Source organism: Hipposideros armiger, unplaced genomic scaffold, assembly GCF_001890085.2.
Source record: "Hipposideros armiger isolate ML-2016 unplaced genomic scaffold, ASM189008v1 scaffold_82, whole genome shotgun sequence".
NCBI classification, from domain to species: Eukaryota; Metazoa; Chordata; class Mammalia; order Chiroptera; family Hipposideridae; genus Hipposideros; species Hipposideros armiger.
In genome coordinates this window covers 3,259,343-3,282,524 of record NW_017731432.1, presented here as the reverse complement: position 1 = coordinate 3,282,524, position 23,182 = coordinate 3,259,343, and the positions used below count along the sequence as shown (strand labels likewise).

The 23,182-nt window shown below is 42.3% G+C and overlaps 1 protein-coding gene across 10 annotated transcripts in view; it reads right to left on the bottom strand.

The window, feature by feature from the left end:
* Window positions 1-21,046, bottom strand: part of ST3GAL3 (ST3 beta-galactoside alpha-2,3-sialyltransferase 3) — a 170,892-nt gene extending 149,846 nt beyond the window's left edge. For 4 of the 10 annotated variants that reach the window (XM_019643829.1, XM_019643830.1, XM_019643821.1 and 1 more), the window contains exons 1-2: window positions 20,762-21,043; window positions 3,678-3,822 (exon numbers count right to left, since the gene is read on the bottom strand). In XM_019643829.1, the coding sequence (XP_019499374.1) occupies window positions 3,678-3,792 (115 nt within the window). In that variant the 5' untranslated portion in view covers window positions 3,793-3,822; window positions 20,762-21,043. Of the gene's footprint in view, window positions 1-3,677; window positions 3,823-20,761 lie in introns of all 10 variants that reach the window. The other 6 variants (XM_019643825.1, XM_019643827.1, XM_019643831.1 and 3 more) reach the window with 5 other exon arrangements.
* Between the last annotated feature and the right edge of the window lie 2,136 nt (window positions 21,047-23,182).

The window sequence follows — 23,182 nt, the reverse complement described above, 5'->3', positions numbered from 1 at the left end:
GTTCAGCATCTTAGCTGTGGAGGGCAGTGTCACTGGCCCTCATATGTGGGATCCGAATCGGGGCCCTCTGGCATCCCAAGCCAGTTCTTAACCATCACGCCACTCGGCCAGCCCTCAGTTTCTTTTTGTGTGAGTTTTGGTAAATTGTGTCTTTCAAGAGATTGATCCATCTCATCTAGGTTATCAAATACGTGGATATAGAGTTGTTCACAGTATTTCTTTATAATCCTTTTAACATCCATGGGATTAGTAGTGATGATCCTTCCTTCATTTCTGATATTAGTAATTTGTGCCTTCTTTCTTTTTTTATTTGGTTAGCCTCGATGGTGGTCTATTGATTTTATTATCTTTTAAAAAAACCTGGTTTTGGTCTCATTGATTTTTCTCTATTGTTTGCCTATTTTCAATTTCATTGATTTCTGCTCTAATATTTTTTTAACTTTATTGGGGAAGAAAGTGTTTTTTCGGGGAACAATGTGCTTTTTCCAGGACCCATCAGCTTCAAGTATATTTTTATTATTTCTTTTCTTCTCCATCCTTTAGATTTAATTTGCTCTTCTTTTTCTAGTTTCCTAAGGTGGAAACTTTGATTATTGATTTTAGATCTTTCTTTTTTTCTAATATATGCAGTCAGTGCTATAAAACTTCCCTCTGCTTTTGCAGCATCCCACAAATTTCAGTAAGTTGTGTTTTCATTTTCATTTAGTTCAAAATATTTTAAATTTTCTTTTGCTACTTCTTCTTTGACCCATGTTGTTCTTTCAAAGTGTACTGTCTAAATCCATGTATTTTTTTTTTTTTTACTTTTCCAGTTACCTTTCTGTTATTGAGTTCTAGTTTAGTTCTCTGTGGTCTGAAAGCAGACATTGTATGATTTCTATCCTTTTAAATTTGTTAAGGTGTGTTTTATGACCCAAAATGTGGTCTATTTTGTTGAATGTCCATGTGGGCTTGACAAGAACATGTATTCTGCTGTTGTTAGATGAGGTAGTCTATAAATATCAATTATATCCAGTTGATTGATGGCATTATTGAGTTCAACTATGTCCTCACTGATTTTCTGCCTGCTGGACCTATCCATTTCTGATAGAGTGGCGTTGAAGTCTCCAACTATGATAGTGGATTCATCTATTTCTCTTTGCAATTCTGTTAGGTTTTTGTTGTTGCTGTTTAAAGAAATTTTATTGGGGAACAGTATGTTTTTCCAGGATCCATCAGCTCCAAGTCAAGTAGTTGTTTCAATCTAGTTGTGGAGGGCACAGCTCCTTGGCCCATGTGGGAATTGAATCGGCAACCGTGGTGTTATGAACCTGCGCTCTAACCACCTGAGCTAACCGGCCGCCCCTCAATTCTGTTAGTTTTTGCCTCTGTTATTTGCGGCTCTGCTGTTAGTCATACAGTAAATACAATAAATACAATAAAAATTAAGAATTTTTATGTCTTCCTGGAGAATTGACCCCTTTATCATTATGCAATGAATCCTTTATCACTGATTACTTATATTCCTTGCTCTGAAGCCTGCTTTGTCTGTAGTTAATATAGCTACTCCTGCTTTCTTTTGATTAGTGTTGGCATAGTATATTTTTCACTTTAGCTTTAATGTATACATGTCTTTATATTTAAAATGGCTTTCTTATAGACTACAGATAGTTGGGTCTTGTTTTTTGATCCACTCTGACAATCTCTGCCTTTTAATTGGTACATTTAGACCGCTGATGTTCAAAGTGATTATTGATACAGTTGGAGTAATATTTAACTATATTCATTACTGTTTTCTATTTGTTGCCCTTGTTTTTTGTTCCTATTTTTGTCTTCTACTTTTTATATCTTTTTGTGGTTTTAACTGAGCATTTTATGATTCAATGTTCTTCCTTTTCTTAGCATATTGGTTATACCTCTGTTTTTACTTTTTTGGCAGTTGCCCTACAGTTTCAAATCCACTTTCAAATAACACTATACCACTACACAGGTAGAGTGAGTACCTTATAATAACGAAATAATCCTAATTCCTACCTTTTATCCTTTGTATCATTGCTGTCATTCACTTCACTTATATATAAGTAGGCACGCATGCATACACACACATATATGATCTATATATAAGCATACATCATCATTGTTGGAATTATTATTTTGAACAAACTGTTATCTGTTAGATGAATTAAGAATAAGAAAAACAAAAGTTCTTATTTTCCCTTTACTTATTCTTTCTCTAATGCTCTTTTTTTTTCTGTCGATCTGAGTTTTGGACCCATATTATTTCCTTCTCTCTGAAGAACTTTTTAAAAACATTTCTTGTAAGGCAGTCTATTAGAAACAATTCCCTCCATTTTTGTTTGTCTGAGGTATTTATTTCTCGTTCACTTTTAAAGAATAATCTCACAGGTTATAGAATTCTAGGTTGGTGGGTTTTTTTCCCCCAGCACTTTAAATATTTCACTCTAGTCTCTTCCTGCTTGCGTGATTTCTGAGGTGAAGTCAGATGTGATCTTTATTTGTGTTCCTGTACAGATAAACTTTTTTTCTTCTGGTTTCTTTCAGGATTTTTTTATCTTTGATTTTCTGTAGTTTTAAAAATGATATGCCTAGGTGTCGCTTTTTAGGCATTTTCCTAAAAATTGGCTTGAAACTGCTTTAGTAGTTTGGGCCAAGTGAGAAATAAATGAACTACTTCATAGACATAGTTCCCATGTGAAGGTCTCAATACGAGGCCAATTGGCAGTTGCCTCTTCCAACCCATTTGAACTCATTTTAACCTCATACCTAGAGACTAACTGTACTCCCAAGTGAATTCTACATTTGTATCTGGTAGATGTTTGCAATAATAAAACTACTTTACAGAAGACATATTCACTAGGAATCCGAACAGACTAACCAATATGTCCTACACTGAGCTCAAACAGCCTTCAGACAAAAGAACCAAAATGAAAACGACTTGCAGTCACTCTGTGATACTTTGAGGTATAGCCAAGAAGAGAATGTGCAAAGCTTGGTGCCACTCAATGCAAGCCCTTCACCTGCAAACCTAAAACCACAACACAGGCAATACTGGGTGAAGCGAAACCATGACAGAGGGTTCAGGCAGCTATAATGGGTCACACGAGGCCTAAGGTATAAGTGGAAGAAAGGGATTAGGAGTTACTGGGTAGGGGGGAAAAGCCATATTTTATCCAGGTACAAGTTCAGTTACCAACAAGGGCTAAAAAGATTAAGTAGACAAAATTTCTTTAGGGAGAAAAAAAACAACCACAAAGCCAATATTAAATTGAAAATTGAAGGAAAAGGAAAAATGAATGTTTTAAGGGCAAAAGAAAACCAACTCTGGTCCCAAGCCCTAAGGCAATAAATTGCAAATGGGGGCAGCAATACACTACAGTGGTTAGAAAAAACAACATTCAAGAACTAGAAGTACTGATAGAGTTTGAGTTTTTTATTGAATAGCACATTTTCACTGAGTTCATAAAAGGATTTGCCATTGCATGCAGTTAAAAAAAAAAAAGTTCTTAACCTACAGCAACAAAAGTGGTAGTCAGTATCTAAGCCTAAATCCCAGAAATGGTCAGTTTACTGTCACTGCCCATCTCTGAAGAACATGAAAGCATTGCAGCCACATGAAAACCCAGTAACTAATCTGCAACAGGCATTTCCTGGGGGTAGGCTGGTGTGACCATACTTACTGGAGTCCTCCCACTGGAGTAAATGTAGCTTCCATGCAGAATAATACAAAAATCCCAGTACCAGAAAAAGGCAGAGGGCTAGCAGCAGATTGCGCACAAATACCAACAGTCCCATCTTCGCATGATTTACGAGTTCCTACATGACCTAAAAAAACAAAACACACACACAAAAAAAACAATTTAGCTCGTAAAAGATAAAGTGATCATCTTATTGATATACTCTACCATAAAATAAGTGTTTATAGGAGAATTTCCAAATGAAGAATAAGCTGGAATTACCAGTGAGTTTGTAACACTGTACCCTCCCACCTGCTAAGCCCCATGTCAAGAAACAGCTTGCCAGTCACTCAGCATCCAAGCCAGAACTCAGCAGTCATCCTGGTTCCCACCTCATCATCACCCAACATCCGATCAATAACCAAAATTCTGGCAATCCCAACCTTCCAAATAAGTACCAAATCATACCTCCTCTCCACCGTCACTACCCTCCATCCATGCCACCATTGTCTATTCCCACAGACAAGTTTCCCTACCTCCATTTTTGCATTCTCCCAAATCCATTTCCCACATAGCACAGGAGTAATCTGTTAGTAACACAAAATCTGACATTATTTCCCTGTCTAAACTCCTTAGTATTAGTATTCAACAAACTGCTGTAACAAAGTACCGCAAACTTAGCAGCTTAGAACATCAATTTGTTTTCTCAGAATTCTGTAGGCCGGGTATAGTGGCCCACCCGGGTCCTCTGCACAGGGTCTCACAAGGCCAAAGCCAAGTGGTCAGCAGGGCTTTCTGGAAATGCTGGAAATGAATCCGCTTCCATGTTCATTCAGACTGTTGTCCAAATTCAGCTCCTTGCAGCTGTAGGGCTGAGGTCCCCATTTCTTAGCTGGTTGTCAGTCTTCGTTCCTGTATTCCTTCTCATTTCCATGCTGTCCCCTTCAGCCATGGTGTGTAAAATCCCTCTCAGTCTGAATATCACCAACTTCCCCTTCTATCACATCTTGCTTCTGCTTCCAGCCAAAGAAACGTATTTGCTCCTCAGGCTCACGTGATTAGATTGGGCCCATGTGAATAATACAGGATAATATCTCCCCTATTTTAAGGCCCATAAGCTATTTCCATCTGCAAAGTCCCTTTTGCGACTTAAGGTAACGCATTTACAGATTCCAGAGATTCAGGTATGAACATCTTTGGGGGCCATTCGGCCTAATACACCTTTCATTAAATTCTCAATTCCTTTAGAATGAAGTAATTGCTCTTAGAGTCTAGCAGCTTCTGACTATGCCCCTATTTACTCTCCAATCCATCTCTTTCTTCTCCTAACTTCATTTGTGTCCTATGCTCTAGCCATTCTTTTTTCTAGTCACTGAATGTTGCCTTATTGTTTCTCTCCTCAAGGCCTGTCTGGAATACATTTCCCCCCACCCTATTTCACCTGCTGCACATTTCTTTTTTTAACTTTATTGGGGAACAGTGTGTTTTTCCCAGGACCCATCAGTTCCAAGTCAAGTTGTTGTCCTTCAATCTTAGTTGTGGAGGGCGCAGCTCAGCTCCAAGTCCAGTCACCGTTTTCAATCTAGTTGCGGGGGCAGGGGGCACAGCCCACCATTCCACGTGGGAATCGAACCGGCAACCTTGTTAAGAGCGCATGCACTAACCAACTGAGCCATCCGGCCACCTCCCTGCTGCACATTTTGACAGTCTCACTAAATGTAACATCAGCCAAGAAGACTTCCCAGGATCACCCCTTCCCATCCCCACTCAGATATCTTATCACAAAATAACATATGAGGAGGAAATTATGTACAAATATTATAAATGAAATAAAAAACTATCATTTGCAGAGTATATAACTGTCCAGTTAGAAAAGCCAAGAGAATCAACTGTAAAAACATTAGAACTAATAGGAAGGCCAATAAAGTAGATGATTATAAGATGAAATCAAAAGCTTCTTAAAAACTATACCAGCAATAACCAATTAGAAAAAGTAAGGGGAAAGAATTCCATTCATGATGGCAACAAAATCTATAAAATATCTAAAAATAAACTTAGGAGGAAATGGGCAAGATTTTCACCAAAAAACATAAAAGATCAAAATAAATATAGAGATATAAGCTTCCTACGTGAGAGGATTCAATAATGGAAATATGTCAGTTCTCCTGAAATGTCAGTTCTCTATAAATTCATTCTAACTCCAGTCAAAATCCATTCTTTTTTTAAACATTTACATTTAAAGTCAATCAAAAGACTTCATGCCGAAGAGAAACCAAGAAATCTTCTAAAATGAAAAATAATAAGATGAGGATTTGCCTTACCAGATATCAGAACCATTTGTTGTGCTTGAAAGTAGGAAAATGCTCAGAGTGAGGACATGTCAAAAGGAAAAAGGCAGCTTGAGGGGCTCCGAATGGACAGATCTGGAGCAATTTGTAACCCATTAAGTAAGAATCTAATAAATGAGAAAAGAAGAAAACTCTCCTTCAGAGTGGAATGTCAACTGATGAATGCAGAAGGAATAATGTAATTAGTACATCACCATTTAGCAAACATTTTGATAATAATTCAGCTAAAAAAAAATCAAAGGATGCTAATATCAAAGAGTAAAATTTTGATAAATGGTATATTATCTAATCTTAAAGTATCTCCCCACAATATACTTATTAATTAGAGGGGGGGGAAAGAGTAACTTTACAATGGGGAACTCTGATAGACAATACCACAAACTAGCTGCAGGATACGGAAGTGCTTTGTAATATTTCTGCAACTTTTTTGTAAGTCTGAAATTATTTTAAAATTAAAAGTTAAAAAAGAAAAAAGGATTTTCAACTAAATGCTCAAATAAATATTCAAATAAACACCAAAAAAAAAGATATGCAGCCATTTAAGATGTTGTTTATGAAAATATTTTAATAACGACATGGGAAACACGATATAATATTGAAAGAAAATGTTAAGATACAAGTATCGTATACTCAACTATAAAAAAAGACTAGACTAAAAAATTAAAACGCTGACAGATTAATGCTGGAAATTTTTCTGGCTTGGGGGTGTGGGGGCACTTGGCTTCCCTGCACAACCATAGAAAAGCATGCAGGTGAAGAGCTGAACTGCTCACAGTAAGTTCTCCTCACCATGGAGAGGGAACGCAGGCTTCTGGACTAAGCCCCTCCTCACCTACTCTTCTTATCTCAGAGAAAGAGGTGTCTCTTCTGTCCAAAGCTAATGCAACAAACACTAAGTGCCAGGGAGTATGTGAGGCACAGGGGACACTAAAATCAAACTCGGATCTTGCCCTAAAAGAGTTGTTTAACTTATCATTTCCTGTTTATTCTTTTTTTTTAAGCTTTTACTGGGGAAAGGGAACAGTGTGTTTTTCCAGGACTCATCAGCTCCAAGTCAAGTGGCTGTTTCAATCTAGTTGTGGTGGGCGCATATCAGTGGCCCATGTAGGAATCGGACCGGCAACTCTGCTGTTATGAGCCTGCGCTCTAACCAACTGAGCTAACAGACCGCCATCCTGTATTTTCTTCAACCCACCATAATCTGTTCTGGCTTTCTAGCCTACCCACAACTTGACCTTCCTGTGGATTCTGAAACTGTGAGAGGAGGTACAACATGGTGGTAAGAGCCCTTTCTTGGCCTAGCAATGCCAATTCACCTTTTAGGACTCTGTTCAAGTCTTACCTCCTTCAGGGAGCTTTCCTTAACCATAGCCCTACACTATGGCTGTGTGTTCTCCCATAACATCCCATGCTTACCTCTATTATAGCATTTATAAAACATCTTGTTTATCTTTCACTCTACAAAGAATTACCATACAATTTGAAAGCAGAATCCGTAACTTAGGTTTGTGACTCATCTACATTTAATAGCATAGCATCTAATACATAGCAACACTCAAGAAGTGTTTAAAATTAAATAAATATATTTATAATTATATGTCCCAACTATAGACATAATATAATGTGTACACATTTCAAAAAGTAATATATACTAAAGGTATAATTTGTGTGTGTGTGCACACCACACACACAGTCTGATAATTAAGTTCACAAACTTGTTGCAACAATGTTGCTAATAACCTTTTTCTGATATCAGAGGGATTATTCATTATGATTTTGTACCAACTGGATAAACAGTTAACCAAGTTTACTATTTGGAAGTGCTGAAAAGACTGCATGAAAAAGTTGGACGACCTGAACTTTTCGCCAACAATTCATGGCTCTTGCTTTACTACAATACACGGCACTGAATGTGAGGGAGTTTTTAGCCAGTAAACAAATAACTGTATTGGAACACCCTCCTTACTCACGTGATCTGGCCCCCAATGACTTCTTCTTTTACCCAAAGAGAAAGGAAATATTGAAAGGAAGGCATTTTGATGACATTCAGGACATCAAGGGTAATACAACGACAGCTCTGATGGCCACTCCAGAAAAAGAGTTCCAAAATTGCTTTGAAGGGTGGACTAGTCACTGGTGTTGGTGCATAGCTTCCCAAAGGGAGTATTTTGAAGGTGACCATAGTGATATTCAACAATGAGGTACGCAGCATTTTTTCTAGGATGAGTTCGCAAACTTAATTGTTCAACGTTCTGTGTGTGTGTGTGAGTATATATGGCCATTTTAAATGTTGAAAGAAGCTTGGGGTACTGTCTGTCTCAGGCTTTTTAAAGTTCTCATTCTACAGATATCCCCAAGGCAATCTTATTCCACTTCTGAGTTCATTTACCATCATTATCCCAAACTTAATATAGTCCCTCTAGATATCATCTAGATGTTCCACAGATGCCTCGCATTTCCCCATAAACCGCCTCTTCCTCCAGTGTTCACTATCTCAGTAAAGGGCAACACCTTCACAGGTGCTTGTCAGGCACCTGGAAATTATCCTTGACACGATCCTCCTTCTCACTCTCGTCTCACCCTCCAACTACAATCAATCATCAAGTCCCATGTATTTTACCTCTTAAATACTTCTTTAATCCACCCATCCCTCCATCTTCATAGCCACCATCCTATTTCAAGTCACTATAATCTTTTGCTTGGACTGCTACTTTAGCCTCCTAGTAAGTCTCCCGTATCCATTCTTATCCTCTCCAATTCATTCTCCATATAAGCAGTCAATGTGACTTTATTTCACTTCGTAAATTTTCTACTATCCTTAGGATAAAGTCCCAAAACCTTTAATAAGGCCTATAAAATTCTGCATGATCTGACCCTGCCCCTGCCCACCTCTCTGCCCACATTTCTTGCCATCTCTTACCACCTAACCTCTGAGTCTGCAACACTGAATGTTTTGAATTCTCTCCCAACACCAGGCTAAAGCCTTCTTGACCCCACCACTTCATCTAGCCAACTCCCACTCGTCCTTTAAGTCTCAGCTTAAAGGTTAATTCCCCATAGAAGCCTACCTACCTACTGTAGGTTAGGTCTCCCTATTATATATTCTTGCAGCACCTGTATATCCCCATACTATTACATAATGCACTTATGATCTTATAAGTATTTGTTAAACATTTATTTTCTGGCTAATACAGGCAGGGAACACATCTATTTTCTTCACCATTGTATCCCTGGTAGGTACTCAAAAACTATCTGTCTACTGACCAAATATTCAGTCAGTTATAATATGCTCAAAAAAGGGTACACAAGGAACATAAGGTACTTAAAGCGAGGTTATTTTATAATAATTAGCCACAAAAAAATTAATTAAAATTGGAACTCACAGAAACAAACTGCACCAAACTCCTGTCATTTCTAAAACCTCCGATAATAGGGCCGGCCGAGTGGCACGATGGTTAAGAGCTCGCTTGGGATGCCGGAGGGCCCCGGTTCGGATCCCACATAGGAGGGCCAGTGACACTGCCCTCCACAGCTAAGATGCTGAACAGCTCAACCTGGAGCTGGGCTGCCGTGAGTCGCTGGCGACGGCGTAGGCTGCAGCCCCTGTGGCAGTGGGTTGCCATGGGCTACCGTATGTAGCCAGCAGCCAGCGTGAGCGGCCAGCAGCCGCAGTGAGCGGCCGTCCAGAAGCCGGCGACTGATCTGCCTCGCCAGAGAAGAGCGCAATGATGGTGCCAACTTGGGCCAGTGAAGCAACATCCTCCACAACTAGATTGAAGAACAAAACGACAGCAACTTGTCTGTTCCCCTTCCCCCAATTCCCCAGCACTGTTCCCATCCCCCCAATTCCCCAATAAAAATCTTAAAAAACAAACAAACAAAAAAAAAACCTCCGATAATATAGTTATTTTCGGAATGATACCAGGCAACAATTGTTTTGTCTGAAATGTTAGAATTTTGCCAACCTTCAAATATCAGCCATAATGGATAGAAACTCAATTATGATGAAATGACACAGAGCAAAAACCACGAAGTATTTCCTAAGCATGTCTCCTGTGAATATTTTGAGGCAAGCTAATTAGTAGTTATTACATACTATTTATTATCCAGCTTCCCAAACAAGTTACTGAACAAGCTCATCAATTTTTTATAACATTTTTGCTGAATGCATACCTCCTATTCAGACTTTATGCATGACTAATCAGATTTAAGTAGTTAATTAATATGCAATATATTAAATTATCTATGCAGAAGAACTGTGTATTTTCTAATTGCAAGTCAATGTGAGGGAAAAAAAATATTGATAATATTCATGTAGCATTTACTGTGAACCAACCACAATTGTAAGAGTTTTGTATGATTTAACTCACTGAATCTTCTCAAAAATCCTATGAGGTTATCATTCCCATTATAAAGAGAAGAAACTGAGGCACAGAAAGGTTAAATTATCTTGTCTAAGGTCATAGTGCTAGTAAGTGGCACAGCCAGGATTCAAATCCAAATGATCTGGCTTCCGTCATAACACTGTTCATTTGAAGACAGAAGAGAATTATCTGGGCAATAATAAAAAGGAATCTGTACAGGATCTACACAAAGATACTGCAATGAAAGTGGAAGACAGAAATGGGGAAAGTCAAGGGGAAAACATAGTGGATGAAGACCACTCAACAGAAAAAAATTTTGTCACAGAACAGATAAAGATCATTAACAAAGGTTCTCCCAGCCCCATCCCAAATGGCTCCATAAAACTTCGAGCTAACTAAGAGCAAAGATTACAGGGAGAGCTCAGGGAAAAAACAGTAAAACACCATTTTTAAAATAAAATTAAATTAGCACTCAGGAAAAGTGAACAAAGAAAAATGACACCATCACAAAAACAAAAGCCTTAATGTTAGAGAACAACATGGACATTGCTGAAAATACAATAAGAGCCATAAAGGCTAGGATGGATAAAAAAGGAGCAAGATAAAATGAAAATTAAAGTTTAAAAGGGTTACCAAAACAAACCCAAAAAACATTTAGCAATAGCAGTCATAAGAGATCCAGCAGAAGCAAAATTTGTATCTGAAATAGAGAACCAAGCAAATGGAACAAAAAAAGATATGCAAAAATTAATAATTAGAGCAGGGCTCAGGGCAAGTATCGCATTGTGGCTTTGCTTTGCATTACCCTGATGGCTATGATGCTGAGCATCTTCCCATGTGCTTCTTTACTTCTTACTAGCTTATTTCATGTTACTCCAGTTCTCTGAAATAGTTAATATTGCTTACATTAAATTTTACCTGTTCAAAGTACCATGTGGTTTCTCTCTCCTGACTGGACCCAGGCTCCAGTAATATGGGGAGTCAGTGACTTTCTAAGTAGAAATTAGGTATCTATCAAGGTTGGAAAAAACACACTGTTACCCAATAAAAATTAAAACAAAAAAATATTTACACTGATGGTAACCACTTTGAGCACCTCTTATAATTGCAGAAGTTAAACATGACTTGTATTCATCTTTTGTTATTGGTATATATCATTACAATTTTAAGTTTTTTCCTTTCTTAAAACGTGTACTTCTTTTTGGCACCCTTTGTATATAGGAGGCATTTACTGGAAATGTAATGTTCTTTTTCTTTAAAAATAACAAAAACTGGAGCAATATGGCATATTAAGCTTTAATGATAGGTATCACCATATTGTTCTATTCTTGTATGTGTAAATATATCATTAGAAAATATGAGATAAAATTCCCTTTCATTGCTATTATTTCTCTGAGACTTTAGATGTCTTAGACCGACGTAGTAGTTCCATATTGGTTACCTGCCCATATCTTACCAAAAAAAGCAAGGAAAGAAATTAATATTGCAGAATAACTATACTGGAACTATGCTGGAAGTTATGCCATCTTATCAGTCCAGGTGGAAGCCGTTATTACGCACCTGAGTACAGCAGTAGGAACACAGTGTGGTACCTGCCCTTGACAGCAGTGTGAATCATGCGGCTAAAGTATAAATAAGAGGCAGGCATTATGAGATGGTGAAAATTAATAACTGTCTCTGAGGTTTAGGAAAAGCTTCAGCACAGAAGCTGAAGCAGCAAAAGGGTAGGAGAGGTCATAAGTGCCATGCTAAGGGATCTGAAATGTATCCTATTGGCAATGAAGAGCCACATAAGGGAGTAAGTAGAGAAATGACCTAGTCAGATCTGAATTTTAGAAAGATCACTCGAGTAGCGATATGGAACAGTCTGGAAAAGGCTAAGGCAAGAGCAAAAAGATGCTATTTTCATAGCCCGGGCCATTCACCTTCAGAGAGGATGTAGTCTTCCATCTGTGGGGGATTCATCCTAGGACCCCCGTGGATACGAAAATCTGAGGATGCTCAAGTCCCTTACATAAAATGGCACAGTATCTGCTTTATATAAAATGACTTAGTGTTTGCATTTAATCTATGCACATCACCCCATATATGTTAAATAATCATTAGATTACTTATAATACCTAATACTATGTAAATGCTGTGTCAATAGTTGTTAAACTATATTGTTTGGGGAATAATGACAAGAAAAAGTCTGTACATGTGCAGTACAGGCTCAATCACCTAGGCCTAACTGTATAGTACATGTCAGCAACAATGGTTGAACCCGCAGATGTGGAACCCACATGAGGGCAAACTGTACATCTCAAAGGGTATTCAAAATGATTCACCAAGGATTCAAAAGAAAATACCAGAACTCTTATTTATAAACTTTTCTGATATTTAATTTCAGATGACACTGGCCTCCTCACACAATCCCTGCGTCAGGTGTCTCATGGCACATGAAGTTTGGGAAGAATCCTCGAGAAGTACGAAAGTTCCACAGCATGGTGGGGGCAGTGGTGTCATCACTTATTCATTCGCTTTGTGATGCAGTACAGTTTATGTGTTACAAAATGACGTCGACGTGGTCAGTTTCAGAAAACATTCAATTTTTAAAATAGAATCATAAGTAAACTTGACAATGAGATGATGAGTAACCATGAAACTCTTGTGCACCTCAAATTTCTCTTATCATCTGGCCGAGTATGTATAGGATTTCTAGAACTTAAAGAGCAGTTGTACATTTTTCTTTTACAAAAATCCTAGTGTTCCAAGTTTGCTGACTTTTTCCGGGATGGCAAATGTCTGTTACAAGGGTGTACCTAGCAGATATTCCAAAAATATACATATCCATCCTTTCAAGGTAAAGCTAGAAGCTAGTTTTTTTGTTTTTAAGAAACTATGTTGAGTGCGTTTTGAAAACACGTGTTTGGCAGTGTTGCTATCCTTATGGTATTTTGTTGCCAAAAAAATGCAAAAGTGTCACTTATAAAAAACTCTTGGGCCGGCCGAGTGGCGCGATGGTTAAGAACTCGCTTGGGATGCCAGAGGGCCCCGGTTCGGATCCCACATATGAGGGCCAGTGACACTGCCCTCCACAGCTAAGATGCTGAACAGCTCAACCTGGAGCTGGGCTGCCGTGAGTCGCTGGCGACGGCGTAGGCTGCAGCCCCTGTGGCAGTGGGTTGCCATGGGCTACCGTGTGTAGCCAGCAGCCAGCAGCCAGCGTGAGCGGCCAGCAGCCGCAGTGAGCGGCCGTCCAGAAGCCGGCGACTGATCTGCCTCGCCAGGGAAGAGCGCAATGATGGTGCCAACTTGGGCCAGTGAAGCAGCGTCCTCCACAACTAGATTGAAGAACAAAATGACAGCAACTTGTCTGTTCCCCTTCCCCCAATTCCCCATCACTGTTCCCATCCCCCCAATTACCCAATAAAAATCTTTAAAAAACAAACAAACAAACAAAAAAAAACTCTTAAGAGCTTGCTCAAGAGTCTGAGCTCTGAGCAACAGCAGTTCAATTCCTGGCCCGAGCTGAGCTGCCGCTGAGCTGCCAACAGGTGGCAGGATGGCTCAGCTAAAAAAATCCTTGAGGGGATCCTTGAGGGTCCCCAAGACCCTTTCAGTGGAACCACGAGTTTAAAATCATTTTCATAATAATTCTCAGACATTATTTGCCTTGCTCACTTACATTCTCTTATGAGGGTACAGCAGAATTTCCAGAGGCTATTATGCTGACATGTGACATCAATGTCCTCATGGCTAAGGGAATATGTTTCCATGTTTCCTTGTGATATAAAATTTCTCAGTAATTTTTAATACATTAAATATCAATAGACAAAACCCACAAAAATGAAAAGTTCTTTGGGGTCTTCAATAATTTTTAAACTTATAAAGGGGTCCTGAGACCAAAAAGTCTGGGAATCACTGCCATATACTTTAAAAACTGAGTAACAGAATTTTCTAACCTGCTTAACATATTTCAAACAAAAGGCTTGGTTTCAATGGGTTTTCCAGTCATGTAAAAAATACATAACATGCCATCTTTCCATTATTTTGTAAGAAAAACTGACATCAAGGAGAAGGGACATTTACTGACGTGTAGACAAATAATGATAAGGCAGTAGATGACATCCAATCAGAATAACATAAATGAAGTTGGACAGAAGTTCAAAGGGGGAGGCACTCCCTATCGGCCAGGATGACCAAGGAGGAACCTAATGGAGAATAAATCTTAATTAAAACATTACAATCTTTAAAAACATCTTCAGAAGAAGACTGAGGAGGAGCAAAATTTCAGGGAGAGACAGTCAACGACAATGACAGGCTGAGGGAGAAGTACATGCATTTTAGCAGCCCATGCAGTGAGCACAGTATAGTGTCAGTGGCAAGAGTATATGCACACGTGCACGTGTGACTCCTGAGTGAGGGCTGGGAACAGCTGAATAGCCATATATAACCTGTTGGCATCTAAAGAATGTTTATGTTGGTATGATATTCATATCAAGTCTTTCCTTTTTGATCTCAGAATAATTCCCTCATGTTTAACACTCCCAGAGCGGCAGCATCAATCATTTAAGACATATAAAGAAAACCACAACGTTGGCAGTGGTTGGTTATCTCCGGGTGGTGGGACTGAAAACTAATGACCAACTACCATGAACCAGGTAATATACTACACATCAGGAATCCTAGAACTTTTATTATAAGAGCTCCCTATGTGTCTAATAGCACAGGACCATGCTTTTTGCGTGTTTGCTTAATCCTCAAGCAATCCTGCAAAGTAGTGATTTTTAACCACACTTAAAAAATGTGGGGCTGGCCGAGTGGCGTGTTGGTTAAGAGCTGGCTTGGGCTGCCAGCTCTGAGCAGCAGGGCCCCGGTTCGGATCACACATGGGGGCCAGTGACACTTCCCTCACAGCTAAGATGGTGAACAACAGCTCGACTGGAGCTGGGCTGCAGTGAGTCGCTGGCGATGGCGTAGGCTGCAGCCCCTGCTGCAGTGGGTTGCCATGGGCTACTGTGTGTAGCCAGCAGCCAGCATGAGCAGCTGGCAGTCGGTGTGAGCTGCCAAGAGCCACAGTGAGCGGCCGTTCAGAGGCCGGCGACCGATCTGCCTCACCAGGGAAGAGCGCAATGATAATACCAACATGGGCCAGTGAAGCAACGTCCTCCACAACTAGGCTGAAAAACAAAACAACAACTTGTCTGTTCCCCTTCCCCGATTCTCCAGTGCTATTCCCCTCCCCCAATTCCCCAATAAAATCTTGGGGGAAAAAAAATCTGAAAACCAGGAAGACACAAGAGCTTCTGAAGCCTGCCCAAGGTTATGTCGTAGAAACTGGTTAAGCCAACTGGCTCTTATATATAGTACTTTCTCCTATGCCCAGAAAGGACATGCACACAGCCCTCATGTTACTGCAGCAGCCTACCTGGCATCCTTCCCTCCAGTCTCCTGTCATTCTAATCTCCCCTTATTCATATCACACATAAATAATTTATCATTCTGTGTAGTAGGCACAGTACTGTGGCTGCAAACCTCAGAACTTCGCGTCAGAGAAACAGGATATTCACTACTCTGCTTCCTCCACACACAATGATCTTCCTAAAAGGCAGAGCTGATCAAGTTATTTCCTGCCTTTGAATCCTTCAAGTGGCTCCTACTCATCTGCGAAATGAAGCTCCTGGACTCACACAGCCTTCACAATCTGACCTTTGCAGCCTCCACACTCCCCACACATACCCTGTTCTCTTGTCATTCAAGAGTCTTCAGGATGTTGCCACTTCCTTGTGATTCTAGGCCACTGCACAATTGTTTCCTGTCTGAAAAGCCTTTTAAATCCACATCCGCCCAGCTAATAACTAGTGATTCTTCAAGACTTAGATTAGGTGTGAACTTCTCCCGAAAACCATTATTTATATTCCCACTGTGAATACAGGAGATCCCACAGGACCCACAAACACAAGCCCTTGTTACAATGTATTCTAACTGCTGGTTTACTGGCTTCTGGTCCTACCACACTATAGGCTCTTTGAGGCCAGGGACATACCTTTCATATTAATAATGCCTAAGGCCCTGACCCAGCATACAGCCTATCATTGAGCTCGTGTTCAATAAATATTGGTGGGATGACAGGAGCACCTAGTTTAGTGGGAGACACAAACATGTACACAATTAAGTAAAATATGATAGATGTGAAAATAATAAAAGAGTGGCAGGAATACTATCCAAGGAAGGGAAAAAAGGTAGGAAAATCTGAGGAACCCTTCTACCTACACTCCTTGGGTTTCCTTACCTGATTTCTCAAAGTTTCTTCAAATCCTACTGCTTCTGCTGCTGCTGCTGCTGCTGCTGCTGAATACTTACTCTGAACTATGTACTGTGCCAAGCACTTTACATAAACTCATTTAATCCTCATAACCACCATAAGCATTTTACTGATGAGGAGTCTCAGGCTCAAGAATAAGACACTTGCTCAATGTCAGACAATTAGTGGCAGAGCCACGATTTCAACCCAGATCTTATCTCCTGAACCAGGACTCCAAACAATACTCTCTGCTTCTTTTCTTTGTCAAAAGTGAAATCTCTCCAAACACCAAAGTTTGATAGCCTCCATTAAACCCAATTACACCAAAAATGTTGAACTAAGATTCCATTTTAACCATTCAAGTAAAAATGTACCTCAAGTTATTACACACTTCCTGGCTTCTTGAATTGAGTATCTTGAATGTAATTTAACTTTTTGGGGATGCTTTAGGACAGCTCCTGTGTTCATTACTGAAGGTGTTTTTTTATAAAAGAGTGTATCCTCAGGAAGGACGGTGCTGGGATATAACAGATTGCCTTTATATCAACAGCCTTGGTCTGTGAGCATTTACAGTGCTTATGTGGAGTTCTGACTTCCCAACCCACCCTCTTTCCATGCTTAGAGCTATTATTTCTTGCTACTGTCAATATGTTTGTCTCTAGTAGCACATCTGATTTTACTACCTTTAATCTTCTGTGGGCTGTGATACTCAAAGATGTAGTAGTCATTTGTGCTGTACACAAGCCATTTCTGCCTCTTTGCTTTCCAGGCACATGGTAAGACAGCAACTCCCTGTGTTTCTCTAAAGTCAAGCATGGCCATGTCACTTGCCTTAGCCAATGAAATGTGAATGAAAGTGACACATGCCACTTCGGGACAGAAACGTCCCTTGACCACCATCTTTCACTCGATCAAAACGAGCATGGAAACACCATGTTAAGATGGAGTTTCCATCAGCCTGGGTCCCTGAGTGACTGTGAGGAACAGAGTTCCCTGTGCACTCACGTTGACATGTGGAACGAATGAGAAGTCAACTTTTATTCTGTTAAACCACTGAAATCTCAAGGGGTTTTGTTAATGCAGCTTAACCCAGGCTATCCAAACCAATACACCACATCTCTCAGTAAGGAATTCTTTCACAGAAGTAACTTTATTTACAGATATTGTGATGAACATTTTGCTTGCACAAAGAATTTTCTTTGCTGCCATCCTGGTTCAAAGCTATGTACCAAACACTGTGCTAGATGATAAAAAGGTAGTCCATGTCTTATGTTGGCAACTGTGGCAAAAAGGCAGACTCTGGTGTTATAATGGTTTAAACGAGAGGTAAGTCCCATCTAGATAGGGAGAAAAGTACAGAAAAGTTTCACAAAGGAAATTCCTATGAAATGGCCCTGAAACATGGGTAAAAACCAACCATTAGAGATTGAAGGGGCTTATTTGAGATAAGAAAAAGCAACATGAACAAAGATATAAAGCACAAAAAGAAAAGCACAAAGAGCAAACAGTTCCACTGACCTGGAAAATATAATAAAATCTAAGGAAGTGGCAAGAAATGAGTTTACCCATAGTGCCCATGCCAGGGTGGTCTGTGCTTAATTCAACAGTGGGGGGCCATTAAGTCTTAGCTGAGTGAGATATCTGAAAGTGATGGTAGTAGACAAGATATATGGGAGGAAAGGGGAGGGCATGTTAGGGGGTTTCTGCAATAATTCAAGGGAATGGCATATCACAGGCCCCAAATCAGTGTGATGACAGTAGGAACGGAAAGCAGCAGATGCCAGAAATAGTGTGGAGGTAGTATCAATAAGACCTGGCAACCCAGGGGGAGAAAAAAAAGAAAGGCAAGAATGGATCTTGAGGGCTGGCCGAGTGGCACGATGGTTAAGAACTGGCTTGGGACGCCAGAGGGCCCCGGTTCGGATCCCACATATGAGGGCCAGTTACACTGCCCTCCACAGCTAAGATGCTGAACCACAGCTCAACCTGGAGTTGGGCTGCCGTGAATCAACAGCAACGGCGTGGGCTGCAGCCCCTGTGGCAGTGGGTTGCCATGGGCTACGGTGTGTAGCCAGCAGCCAGTGTGAGCGGCCAGCAGCCGCAGTGAGTGGCTGTCCAGAAGCCAGCGACTGATCTGCCTCGCCCGGGAAAAGAGCAATGACGGTGCCAACTTGGGCCAGTGAAGCTACGTCCTCCACAACTAGACTGAAGAACAAAAGGACAGCAACTTGTCTGTTCCCCTTCCCCAATTCCCCAGCACTGTTCCCATCCCCCCAATTCCCCAATAAAAATCTTAAAAAAAAAAAAAAGAATGGATCTTGAGATATGAATCCTGGGTGGCTAAGAGGATGGTATAAATAGCTGAGGTTAATCAGAAAAGTAATAAGGCAAATAAAGTATTGCTGTATAGCTTTTCTAAAGTGCTGGCTCCAGCTTCATTTGAAGTAAATACTACTACTTGTTTATACTTTACTCCACCCAGGGCCAAGGTTACTTCTTGATTTGATGCCATCAACCTACTTTTTTTGTACAACTTTATCTCCTGCTTTTTCCAACAAGGAACTCCCTGGGACCACCATGAGTACTTCTGGTTCTCTCCTGCCATCATCACCATCCTTATTTTCTCACTTCTCCTTTCCCATCCACTCAGGCCTTCCCATTCATGGATCAAATCAATCCCTTTTCCTGCATTCTTATAGTACCCACTGTCTCAGAATTCTAGAGACCACACCATTAGGTACCGTTTTCCTGTGTTCCCTTTATTCCCACAACTAACTTGTAGGCCCATTAGAATAAGTCTGGTACCTCATGGGTCTTGAGTTCCCTCCCAGTCATACTGCCTTGCACATACATATTCAATAGACACTACCAATGATCCAAAGTCAATTAGTCTCTAAAAATATACACATCTTATTTCCTGTGACATTTGAAATGGAGAGATTCATCACTTAATACTTCAAAATGTCCTTGAGTTAAGAATCTTTAATCTTAGGAGTTGCCACTGCCTTGCGATTATTTGAAAACACCATTTGGCCATACATTTTTGTGCCAGCTTCCTTTTTTAGTAGCTTCCTTTTAATCCTTTTAACTTGAAAGTATACAACAGTTCAGTGCTCATCACTCCAGGGTGCTTCTAGGGTGATTCTGATGTAGAAATAACCTAATTTTCCATGATGACTATTTTACTTTCAGGAACCTAATAAGTGCTTTTTTTCTACCTTCATGTTCAACTAGATATAGTATAGCTAGTTCAAAGTATGTACATCTACAAAAAGTTGTGTGGGGTTTTTTTGGGTTTTTTTTGTTTTTACGAAAAAACAGCTGCCTTCTTTGGTCCCTCTCTCAATTAATTACAATGATTCAGTTCACAGTTTCACTAGTAACTCATCTGTGAGGGAAACACAAATAGGAATGAGGTTTATTACGGAATCATAAAAATGGGCACTGTTGTAAAAAGAAATCCAAAATATGCGTGGGATACTATCCTAACCAAACCTGCTCTGGTCACTAACATTTCCTCTTGCAAGCAAGATCACCGTGTAAACAAGAGGGAAAAGTGCCACAACTAAAGGAGCAAAAGAGGCATACTTTGCCAATCAAACTGACCCCGGTCTCCTAAACACCTGACTGCCAGTAAAACAGTAAGCAATGACAGCTGCTGCCCGTCCGCTGCTGATTCCCGCTCAGGCGGTCCCTGGACTTTTCCTTCCTCTCCCCACAGCCTGCCTGACCGTGTCCTTCCTCTGCGCCAAGGTGCGCAGCGCTGCGGAGCCTCGCACGCAGGTGACCTCAGGCCGTTCGGCCCGAGTCCAGCTGTCCTCCCCGCTCAGGCCTGGCAGCCCCTACCCAGCCGAGGTGGTCCAGTGGCCGGGCTCCCGGGGAGCCCAAGCCTCCAGTCCCAGCCGGACTTCATTATCCGGAGACCAGGCCGTGCCCCAACCCTTCCTTCCTTCCCCAGCAAGAGCGTGAGCGAGCTCCGCGCCCGGCCTAAACCCGGGAACCGCGGGCGGCGGGGGAGGGGAGAGGCGGCGCGGTGACCGTTAGCTGCGGTGGCTGCCGTGCCCCACCACGCGCAGGACCGGCCCTTACCGCAGCGGTGAGGCGGCGCCTAGCCCGACGCGGGCGGGAAGACGCAGGCGACGGCGCAGGCGGCGGCGGCGGCAGCCGCGGGGGACCCCGGCGGGCGCCCACGTCGCGGTGGGCGGCATGGGCGCCGCCATAGTGGGGACGCAGCGGCGGGCGGAGCGCTCGGCCGCGACCGGGGACGGCAGGACCACCAATCCTGCTCTCCGCCTTAGCGTTTTCGCCGGGATCGGGCATCCACGGCCAATCGGCGCGCGGAAGCCGAGCGGACGCGGGGCTACCAATGCAGAGCTGTGCTGCTTGCAGTGGGCGGGCCCAAGCCCAGAGCAGCCCAATGGTACAGGAGCCTGGAGTTTCCCAACTGAGCAGCGGGAGGTGTGGGGCTGCGGGCGGTACCCGGCTGCTCCTGCTCACCGCAGACGTCCTCGCCTCGGAGCTCGGGAGCATGTCCAAAGCCCTGAGGAATCCTCCTCCCCCGGCTGCATGCCCCAGAGGGCGCGCGTTCGGGATGCCGACGTCTGAAGATCATAGGGCTAGCGGTCCGCCGGGATGACCCAGCCCCTCCAGAGCCTGTTTCCTCGTCCATGCGGCGGACGGGGAGGGCCTCCCCGGCGCAATGTACAGGATAGCCACTGTCGCTCCACGAGGAACGCCGCCAGTTCGTTCCGAGGCCCAAGGCTTTGGACCTCCACGCTGGGCGACCCTGCCCAATCCTGTGGGTTAAGAGGGGACAGGGGTCCCAGGCTGCTCCTTCTGCATTACCAATTTCAGAGCCTCGCAGAAAATTTTGTTGAGACTCAGGACCACTCCGCCCCGTCCCTTCCCACCTAGCCTTTGCAGCTCGGGAGGTCCCAGCTCTCTTCCACCCTCATTCCAGCAGCTGAGCCCTGGCATTCATTCACCTGGGGCACAATTTAAAACTTATTTAACTGATGTAAGGAGGACTGTCAGGTTGCGATCGTTAGCTGCCAATCGAAAAAGATACTATTTTACCAAAGGAGGGCAGTTTGCCCTAGCAAAGCGTCTAGGAGGAGCCTGCCTGAGACAGCTGGTGGGCTCCTCCCTGGAGTGGATCCTCTTGAGACCTAGGCCTGACTGTACCGACAGGCAGTGAGGGAAAAGACCTGTTCCGTGATTTACAAAAAATCTCATTACCTCTTCAAACCTTGGTTTCCCCAGGGCTATTAGGCTGACCAAAGTAAAAAGTGCAGTTTCTAGAAAAATGGTCAGTTGTTAAGAACTCTGCTGGGATCAGACCAAGCATCCCAGCTCTGCAGATCCTCCAGGGAAGGTGGGGTCGTGGAGGTGGGGAGGTCTGGGACCCTACCTAGTCTGGGAGAAGTGTTCCTTCCCTCCAAAGGTATGTGCTCCTAGGGATCTCCAATCCATTAAGGCTTGCCTCCGCCCAGTCTTCCCTAATGTATCCCTTGAGTCACTGGGTGCTGCACAAAAAAGCAACCTCCCTTTTCTTGGCCCCAGGAGGGAGCTGGCATAGAAAGGTATCCTTGAAACCCGCTGCTCCTCCCTTCCCCCACAATGAGATACCAGGAAGCAGCCACCTCCCAAGCCCCAGGATGCAAAGCATTGAGGTGCTGAGCCTCTCCTATTCGTGGACAAGGCCACGAAAAGGAGTGCCTGACCCATCCAAGGACCAGCTAGAGCAGCGGTTCTCAACCTGTGGGTCACAACCCCTTTGGGGGTCGAACAACCCTTTCACAGGGGTCACCTAAGACCATCGGAAAACAAAAAGATAATTACATTACGATTCATAACAGTAGCAAAATTAGTTATAGAGTAGCAACGAAAATAATTTTATGGTTGGGGGTCACCACAACATGAGGAACTGTATTAAGGGGTCGCGGCATTAGGAAGGTTGAGAACCGCTGAGCTAGAGCATCTCTGCTGTGCCCAAGTCCTGCACCTACTCACTGGCCCCTCTCTGGCTTGCTGCTGTTTATCTCTGTCCACCTAGACCTTAGGAACCCATGAGACAAAGGGGCTGAGTCTTCTTCCAGGGAAATTTCTCACCAGCTATGGGTAGCTCAGAGCAGCTTCAGAACCCCATTGGGATACCTCTGGGGGGTTAAGTCCCTTGCTCTTCAAGCACCTAAAATGTACTCCCTCCCTTTCAAGCTGGTCCCACAATTTGTATGGAACACAGATTCTGGCATGAACTTGACCAGCTCAATGAAGTGGGGAAGATGTGAGATCAAATTCAGGTTTACAGGCTGAGTGGTGGTCTGGTCCTTTATTACCTCCTTCTCCCCATCTCTAAGGCAGAGGGAAGCAAAAAAGAGCCAGAAGTGCCTCTGCTCCCCATGTCCCACCATGCTTGGCCTAATACGTAGCCACAGGACCAGAAGTTGAGGAACCCATCTCTTTAAGATGGCTTCCTAGTTCTTTCCAGACTGACTCTTCTTAAAATAT